General features: G+C 32.3%; 1 protein-coding gene across 1 annotated transcript; it reads right to left on the bottom strand.

The window, feature by feature from the left end:
• Nucleotides 1-452: 452 nt before the first annotated feature.
• On the bottom strand, nt 453-7,953 carry LOC143077677 (uncharacterized). The gene is made up of 4 exons (XM_076252983.1): nt 7,344-7,953; nt 4,574-4,808; nt 2,180-2,290; nt 453-1,484 (listed from the first exon to the last, which is right to left on the bottom strand). Exons 1-4 carry the CDS (start codon nt 7,437-7,439, stop codon nt 502-504), a joined length of 1,425 nt encoding a protein of 474 aa, XP_076109098.1. The 5' UTR covers nt 7,440-7,953; the 3' UTR covers nt 453-501.
• Nucleotides 7,954-10,397: the final 2,444 nt, after the last annotated feature.

The raw sequence follows: 10,397 nt of genomic DNA, 5'->3' as shown, positions 1-10,397 counted from the left end.
ATCTTCTGACATCAGACTCGGACTTCTCTTGGACTGAATTTTAATGTGCGTATTGTTATGCGTTTACTTTTCTACATTGGCTAGAGGTATAGGGGGAGGGTTGAGATCTCACAAACATGTTTAACCCCGCCGCATTTTTGCGCCTGTCCCAAGTCAGGAGCCTCTGGCCTTTGTTAGTCTTGTATTATTTTAAATTAAGTTTCTTGTGTACAATTTGGAAATTAGTATGGCGTTCATTATCACTGAACTAGTATATATTTGTTTAGGGGCCAGCTGAAGGACGCCTCCGGGTGTGGGAATTTCTCGCTACATTGAAGACCTGTTGGTGACCTTCTGCTGTTGTTGTTTTTTTTTTTCTATGGTCGGGTTGTTGTCTCTTTGGCACATTCCCCATTTCCATTCTCAATTTTAATGATTGATAAGCTAGAGGTACAATACAGTAATCACCGATATTTATATAAATGTTTAAACATTTTATTTATAAAAATAATTTAGCAAAGTTTACAAATCCGTTCGTATGTTATTTTCTTGATCGACAATTTCTGTATCACCTTTTTTGTTATTCAGAATGGGATGTTTGTCATTAGAAGTTTCTCTTATGTGAAGTACGTCATCACAACTTTCTCTAATTTGAAGAACATTTTCACAAGTATCACTTATGTGAAGTACGTGATTACAACTTTCTGTCTTGTGAAGTTCATCATCACAAGTTCCTCTTATGTTAATTACGTCATCACAAATTTCTTTTTCAATTAAATCATCAGTTTTAATAGTCGTCTCCTTTTCGAGAATTTTACAATTGATTTCGGTATCACGTGTGTTATTTATTTCATCTTCTTCTTTATTTTCAATTTCCTCTTCCTCTTCATTTTCTGTTTCACCCTCTGTGTCAAAGGTGTCAAATGATTCTTCATCCCAAGTTTTCATAGAAACTATATCTGTTTTTAAAGAATCATCTATTATAGTCTGATAATTTGAATCGACAAGAATTTGGGACTGGTTTGTCAAATTTTGAGTATTGTTGCCTTCCTCATCTGTATAAACATTAAGTTTGACTTCATTATTGTGGTTTAGTTCCATGTTATTGTCTAAACCATAAGATTTATTTTCAGGAGTAACAATTGTACAACTCCTTTTATGCCGTGAACAGCATTGTTTGTTCATAAAAAGTCTAATAAGATGGAGAAGAAACAATGTAAAATGACAAATGGGAATGGCTACGAATACAATTAGAAGCGCAATCATCGCTGTATGGACCGTGTCGCTCCAATCTAGGACGGAATAAATATGGGTTTTGTTTTGGTGATTTGTTCCTCCCGACACTTCATATATAATGGAAAACACAATGTATATAATACCAAAAACTATTGGATGAAGGAAATGGTAGAAACGCACCGGAATTCCAGTCATGAAAAAGTTAATTATAACATAAACTATGTTCAAAGCATGTGTTTCTATATTCACAGACGTCAGTTCTTCTGAACCTGAAAAATAAATACTTATATAAGAAAACAGAAAACCATTACTGTAAGATTAATGGCTAAAAAATATAGAACAAGCAAAAACAACCAACGGAAGCTAAGATGCCCAAACTTTTGAATCTTAGCGTCTCCAATGAAAGTCAATCCAGAAAAAAAAAAGGTATGCATGAGGCAAAACAGAAAACAACAACAAATGACAAACTTTGGTTTCTGCTGCTGATCTTTCATGGTGGATCCCTTTAGTGCAGGTCATACTTGGTATCTGACGGTAATATATTTCGTCTAGAGGTCAATATCCAGTCTTCAGTTATAGACAAATATCCATATAGAATATACAAAGCTCTTGGCTAAATAACACAATGTCTAGACAAATCAGATGTGAATAAATTTAAAAGTGCATACAAAAGAATAATCATATGCTGCTATTCTACTAGTATAACATCCGCAAAGTTTATCAAATAGAGTCAAAGTTCATGAACGTCATGGCATATTATTTTCATGTAATTTGCTTTGAACCAGATCTTTTACGCGCCAGATTGTCAAGAAAGTAAAATCATGGATACAAGAGGGGAGAGATTGGTTATGCGATACCAACATATTAATTGGAAAAGACAGAGAGCACCATTACACTATGAAAATAGATAAAAAGAACAAAATACTACCAACTCAAATCTAAATTCAAGATTTTAACTACTTACCTGTATAAATAAGTCCCCAATACATTATAGAAATCAGTATACTTATAGTATTTGATATATTGAAAAACACCCAATCTACTTTTAGATACCATGGCATTATTGGGGATATGTCTGAAAAAGAAACAGAAAACTGAAATAGCGTGGTAATAGCAATTTTTTTCATGTACATGTTTTTTTCCAAATTTAAAATTTATCATTTTCGCATTGCATGTCCATCTTTTAAAGTTAGTGAGACCTGAACTCTAAATATAGCACGAAGACCGACACTCTGTGTTATAGGAGAAACATACGGTATATTTAATCTGTATGTAGTTCAGAGGTTGTTGATTTTTTGCTGTCTGTTATAATTCAATTACTTTACGTTTGTTTTCACTTTATCATAAACGAGGCCCTGATATTCTCGTTTTGATTTTCGACATTTTTTCATGTCCGAATCTTTTAATAACTGACTATGCGAAATTGGTTTTGCTCATATTTGAAGGCCTTACTGTGCTGAGTTGCTAGAAACTCTCTGATTTTGAATCTGGTGAATAACTATTTCTCTCATTAGCAATCGCACAACACCTTTTTATTTCTATAAAATAGTTGGTCTTGCCAACCCTGGAATAAGTCTCAACAAGTGCATTCGTATACAATAAAGCAAGGATTAACACTGTATCAATAAATATGTCCAACTTAAAACAATCCTGTTTACTTGTGCCGGGCGATTAGTTGAATATTTCAATTTTTTAAAATTAAATGGTGGTATCCATCTCCAAATTAAACGTGAAACAATTAAAGAACATTGCTGTTAAGGAGGTTTGGGGATTTTATTGAGCTTTTCGGAATCCTCTTGTTTTATCCATTTTAATTCCTTAAAATAAATTGCCCATTGACCCCTATTTTTCTTTTTATTAATCTTTTACATTGTATAATGATAAGCCATCTATAAACTTAAATTATTTTTTAATAGTTTTTGAGAACTTAAACTTGTTAATGAGAATATTCTCCCGCAAAAATTTCAGTGGCTTATATCTCGAAAACAAGCACATTGACCTATATATTATTTTTGCTCTTTTGATTCCTTTATTATTCACCTATCAATATAAACTATTGATTTGAAAAAAATAATTATTTTGAAACTGAGAAGCGAACTCCCTTGAAGTATTCTTTTATTTCCGAAAGCGTTCTTTTAACTGGACAGTTTATTCCACGATATTTATTATAATATGGCTGAAGAAAATGACAAGACTCAGTCCAAAGCCAGAGATCTGTAATTCAGTGGTTGTACATGTAGTTTGGTGCCGTGTGCCTTACTGTTTTTTTTAACTTATCATTTTTGCAGGCCGTTGATACTTTCTTTCGATTTTTTTCTCATTGTGTTATATCGGAGTGTTTTATAGCTTGCCACACAGATTGTTTTCTATCACAATTTTTAGAGGTGTGGAAACGGTGAAGGATTTTTTTTGTTGCAAATACATTGAAAATTGTATATCGAAACTGACTATCACATGGTAAAGCTCCAAATTATATTAAAAATTAAACATGGGTAGATCCATTTATTTAAAAAAAAAGTAGGAGTCATACCCAGGATAAGAAAATTTGCAACCATATAATTCCCCATTCAAAAGCATTGATCGTCAAAAAGGGGGTTCCAACCCAGGAACACCACCTCGATTCGCCACTGATCAATGGAAGATGTGGTATATGACTGCCAATGAGAAAATCATACGCCAAAGTTAAAATGAAGTGGATGTAAGCAATTATAGGCCCCTGTACAGCCTACAACAATGACCCATTTTCACGCTAGACTGTTTATTCCTTATAGCGACAGAAAATTAATTCATAAAAAAACATTCTTTACTCATTCGCAGTTTCAAAATGTTTGATTGATAAATATCAAGGTCGAAATGGCAGATATTAAAATATGTATACCATAGACACCTCCAGGCTATATCTTGACACTTCAAAACAGTGCCGATCCGATCAAGACTTAGTTATCATTTACATGTATTGCCTTTTTTCTTGGTTTGTTAAAATATTATTTTTTGTCCCTGTTTAACCACAGAAAACTGCCAATTAAAGCAAACGGTTGTAATGTTAATAGACCAGGAGGACTGAGGGACTGGTCCAAAATCTCTGACAAAATGGGAAGCGCCAATTCTGATACAAATGCAAACCAACTATCATCAATGACATATGTACCATTTGTGGTTTCCCTTGCATTGGTATTATCTTAAATCAAAACAAATGGTTAACGCCGCTACTGGAAACAGCACACCTAAGTCTCGCCTCTGCGTCAACATCAAGCTCTATAAAGCTTTTTAAGACGTAGCAATAACCACTGATATATTCAAAGAGGAAAATGTTTACACACATACACACTCTCTTAAAAATGACAGAATATATACTAACCTTGCAGTATGTCATCTCTCTTGATACTTATAAATACAACACAAATAGCATCAATAATTGTTGAAAGAGTTAACACAAAATATGCCCAGTATGTCAGATAAATAAACCATTTGACTTGTTGACTGGGATCGTCACCAGCCCACTGATAACTATAAACTCCTGTTAGGATAATCCATGCAAAATGGTACACTGCCCAGAATGAACGCCAGAACACATATAGTTTGTGGCAACCACACTGAAAACAGAAAAAAAGTACGGATATTAGGATGATAATAGTAAACTTTATATATTTAAAAAAACTTTCAAATTTATATCGTTATACTTAGTATTGTGTGTGAGCTTTATAAAACTTGGATGATGTAAATTTAAGTTATGGTACTTTTTGTTTAATATGAATAAAAGGAGGTGTGCGTGGAGTAAAGCAAACCTAGAGACTTGTAAACGCAACAAAAACCAACATTTAGCAGTCCTTAGACATATTTATCAAAACTACAACGTTTTATTGTATTATTCATTAATGAGTTAATTTTTTATTAAATTTCAAAAATACCGAACTCCAAGAAAACTACAAAAATGAATATCCCTTATCATATGGTAAAATCAAAAGTTAAAACACATTAACAAATGGAATACAACTGCCATATTCCTGACTTGGTTCAAGAATTTCATTTAGCCGAGCATAATAATAACAAAAAGACACAGCCTAGGGTGGCTTGGAAACCAGGATTCGAAGTTATAAGAGACCCCTAAACATGCAAAAATGTGCCGGAGGCATGCAAACCTTTCAAATATTTAGCCCTAATCTAGGATCGTGAACGTCATTCAGTGTGCGTATTTATTTTTCTATCCTCAATCTGCCCATAACTTATGAAAACCAATAATTTAAGCATGTTATTTTTTTTTTTATTTTCATTATTTTGTATTAACAATATTTTGCAGTGATTCTTGAAGTTACGTCTCTATTTGTTTAGTAATTTATCACAGTCTGTCTGGAGTGGCGACACACGTAGATTGACATGTCTCGATTAGAATTGAATATTACGTTTTATCCGGAAATATGAATAGTGTGAGGATCAATTAAATTGTGGGCACACATGTGTTACCAAGGAGGTTATATTATACTAATTAACACCCACTTACAGAAAAGTCGGTAACATTTTATGTGTAATTATCGTCTTTCGTCTCCTTCTCATATAACCTCCTTGGTGTTACAAATGTACGTATGTATCATACGGGTGGGCAACTGGCAGACCAGGTAACCACCCTAATTATAAATTATGATCGGATTAACGACCTTGACTGGCTATACAGCCCTAGCACGGTCGGAGCTAATTATAAAAAACTTTTATTTTTAACCTTATACATAATTATGTAAGAGAGTGACCCCCAGACAAAAAGTAACTGTCAGTGACTGAGTGACATACTATCGTGATTGGATGAGATGAAAAGATAAAAAAAAATTTGAAAAAATATCAGATTAATTTATGATGTTTGACATTAATCTATTGATATCGAGATCTGATTAGATTGGATACTTTATAAGTATGACCGAGTTAGTGATATTTATGTAAATGATATCACAAAAAATATTTCTTATCAATTTTGTAGCATTACCATCTATCGGGGTTCATGTAAAAGAGAAATTGTCCAGTGACCGATGGCTACCACTCATATAAGAAATAGTGAACTCTTGGACTAAATATCTTAAAATATATCCAGTTTACTAAGAATTTGCACTTTTACAGTGCTCTCTTTGCCCAAATTTTTTTCAAGACTTCTAAAAAAATTGATAATCGACTAAGCTATTTGCAGTTTTTTTATTTTTTTGTTGTTGTTTTTTGTTTGTTTTTTGTTTGGGGTGGGGGGGGAGTATTTTTTCCTTTATCTTGTTTTCTTCGTCCAGTTTTCCTTTGCGTGCATTTTTCTTTCATCTACGGATTCGTTTATCTGTCCTCTGAGTTATCATATCAGGTTGAAACCTTTATTTCTTGTTACCACTTTGATTTTTTTAAGGGTATGTTGATCTTGTGGTGTTATGACCTAATATTCTTTTTTAAATCAATCTTATCATTATGTCTGAATAAGTCACTTAGTAACTCGTCATCTTAATGTGAAGAATGATAAAAGCCCCATTAGGAGATGTTAAAGTGGTCACTCGTCAATGATTTATTAATGACATGTCTGTTCCGGGTCTAACTGAGGTAACAGATATAGTGGTCAAACAAGACTTCCTACTTTATATATTGTTGTACTGTCCGAACTTTTCTGAAAATGTATAATTATCTGACTATATGTAAGGGAATAAATAAAAAAGTGTTTAAATGCCTTTGGTATAAACTTTTGTAGAAGTTTTTTTTTTCATTCTGCAAAAATAATGATCGGAGTTGTAGCATACATTTTTTGTACATGTACATGTATAATTTATGAATTATTCTGAAGTTCATCAACTTTGAATTGAGATAATAATGAGAAATTATTTTGCGTTTTTGTAAGTCCAGAGGGACACTTAGGCCAATCAAAATTTGTAAGCTGTTATCTTTGTTACACTTTTATTCAAGCTCAAAAGAAAAGAAATAGCAGACAGAATGTTGTTCCCAATACAAGCATGTATATACATAAATGTGAACAGATAATTGAATGAAGTTTTCTTTTAAACAAAAACCTGAAAAACCAAAACTTAAAGTAAAACATGAATCATTAAAAACAAAAAAAAAGTGCAAATTATGTGCAATGCTATATTGAACTTATATAGTATATTCTGTATACTCACTTGAAAATTGACGAAATCATACGGACTGACGTAATCCAAAAAAATATGATATCTTCTAAATTCATGTTTACAGAAGTTACCACAGCTCGATGACATCAGGCTTTCAACTTTGAACCAAAGAATTGTAATAAATTGATCATTGATTAAAAATCAACATCTTATCTTAAACTAACTTTGGATTTCCATCTTGGACAATATTACACGATCACTTCCGTTCGTCTATCATAAGATTATATATCTTAAATCCGTTAAGAATCATGGATTAAACACATCCTAAAATATTATATCCTAGAAATTCAAATATTTATTTTCTTTAGGTATGTGTTGTATTACGCATCAATAAATGATCAATAAAAACATAGTCTGAATCATTTTTCCTAAGTCAGTCAGGTATGACGGAAGTTACATATTTCTATGATATAAGTACATGTAGTTACGGGTGATTGACAGAGTGGACTATTTTACGAATATATATGTAAAATTACAAAATATTGATGTATGAATCAAACTTTCTCAAACTTGAAGTGAAAATTCACCGATCATGAAAACAGTGAATTTGTTAATTTTTGATCTTCATATTCTATTTGAGTGCATTTTCCGAATTAAATTTGTTTTCATCAAACATTGTCCTAGATGTGACGTGTACCCAATTGTTGTTTAAAATAGAAAAGACATTTATTAATGATAAAATATCGAATAATTGAGCTACTATTCATTTCCTTTAAATCAAATGTATACAGGTACAATGTACAGCCTCCGGTCGTATAATTTATTTTTGACAGATTTATTTTGTTGGTTTTCAATAAGCTCTGATCCTTTCTAGTTACATGTACGAACATTAGTGTATAATTTAAAAAGGAAAGAAATCAAACACTATCCTTTTTATCACAACATTCAGTGGCGGATCCAGCCATTTTAAAAAAAGGGGGGGGTCCCAACCCAGAGTAAAAGGGGGGGGGGGTTCCAACTATATGCTCCCATTCAAATGCATTGATCGGCCAAAAAAAAAGGGGGGTTCCAACCCCAGAACCCCCCCCCCCCCCTGGGTCCGCCACTGACATTCAATTTCATCTAAAAAGCTTAAACTAGACTGGTATTTCTTGTTTTGCGTTGACTATATAGTCCGAGTGTTGATGGAGATCAACCAAAGGCTTGCTTTAAAATTAGTTAAAAGGAACACCAGTAAAAATTGTCCTTCTTTTCTGTATTTATGGATAACCCAAATTTTAAAAAGATACACAAAACATGCATATGATTTTAACCAAAGAAAGTTCCTATCCCTCCGCCACTAACAATATAACAAAGATTTTTTTCCTTTTTTTAAAGAAAATTATTCAGTTTTGCTTCCATCTTAACATCGAGGGACATTCAGTGCCATAACGAGTTAACTTGCATTTCAAAAGGTCATACAAAGTCTTTTTATGTTGTTGTTATTTTTTTGGGGGAAAATCCTTCTCATACTTTTGTTTCAATTTTTGGATTAACATACTCAAGCATTGGTAAAATCTGAACAATTTTTTTTTTAAGATTTCAGCCCTCGTAAAACATTTGAAATTTATTTAAGCCCTCGTAAAACATTTTGAAATTTGATCAACTGTTATTGCGACATTATAATACAGGAAGCACAAAGTTAACTCGCCAAGCTTAGACATGGCATTGTAAATCTGGGTAGTAAAGGTTAAAATACGTTTCAATTTGTCTGTATAATCTATGGTAAATTCAGAAGGAATAAGTGGCATCATGGGATCCTGGTTCACTACCTGACAGTACAGTACTTTATATCGACGAGAAAAGCAGGCTGGACCAGTATCACAGGCATGGGGAAATGACTTAACAGCTCTCAGTTACAAATTAGAGTTATCTTTCTTTCATCTTTTTAAATATTTTGATTTATTTATTTCTCCGAGATTTATTTAAAACTGCAGTAATACCCTAATAGGGGTGATGACATATATGTAATAGAGTACACTCACACATACATCATAAAGACGTATTGGCATAGTATACATGTTAATTTCTGTGTCATTTGGTCTCTGACTTGTGTAGAGTTGTCTCATTGGCAATCATAGTATTTTTACCACATCTTCTTTTTTATATGTGTAGTATTCTCGCAGTTGTGGAGTCCACTCTCGACTTGTTAATGAATGGAGAGGCGTATAACTGACGAACATCAAAGAAATAAAACCAATTTTTCAAAATTATCAATTATTATCTATATTTGAATAGTTATTTTCAACTTTCTTAAAATATTGAAGTCAAGTTTTCATTTTTTTTGTGTTTTACATTTTGATAAAGAACAGTAGATTCTATATACTTCGTTCGTATAATATTCCAATATAAAGTTTATATAACTTTTATTGATGTACTTGTGTTTTGGTATATATTTTTGAAAATGTCATAAGCTGCTTGAAAAAAGGAGCATTCATCATACTAAACATTGTTTCATGTTCTAACAGTGATGTTAGTTTTGTAAAAAGATTTAGACATGATCGGTTGAGGAGACTAAAGTATTGTGATTTTCTGTTTTTCAGCCACTTTTTGTTTTAAACTGGCGTTTGTCGGACAAAACATACATAAAAACTGTAACTGAAGCTCCTGTCGGTTATCAATAATAAGAAATGAAATAATTGAAACATAAATGAATAAACAAGATACCTTTTTTATCTTTAAAATATCTGACAGTATAAGAAATAATACGGGTTGAAAAATCGTTTTTGTATTTCAGATTTTAGCTACCTTTTCGTATCATTTGATATTTCCTTTTAACGTTTGACATTTTAGTTGAAATGCCAACAATAAGCACAGCTTTTTCTTATAATTATGTATTCATATATCATATTTATAGACGATATGAACTATATAGGAAATATTCAAACTACATTGTCATTCATATAGTTGTTTGAAAAATGCAAATGCCTTAGGGAGCTAAAAATCCAGTAACAGTGGCACTGACAGAATATGATTTAATATCAGTTTGCGATGACACGTGTTCTGGGGTAACCTTTGTCGGTTGCGCCTGAAGCAAAACGTTAAGGTAGCCAAGTGCACACCGTG

This window comes from Mytilus galloprovincialis, chromosome 1 (genome assembly GCF_965363235.1).
Source record: "Mytilus galloprovincialis chromosome 1, xbMytGall1.hap1.1, whole genome shotgun sequence".
NCBI lineage: Eukaryota > Metazoa > Mollusca > Bivalvia > Mytilida > Mytilidae > Mytilus > Mytilus galloprovincialis.
Note: the sequence above shows the minus strand (reverse complement) of the source record. Positions and strands in the feature narration are given on the sequence as shown.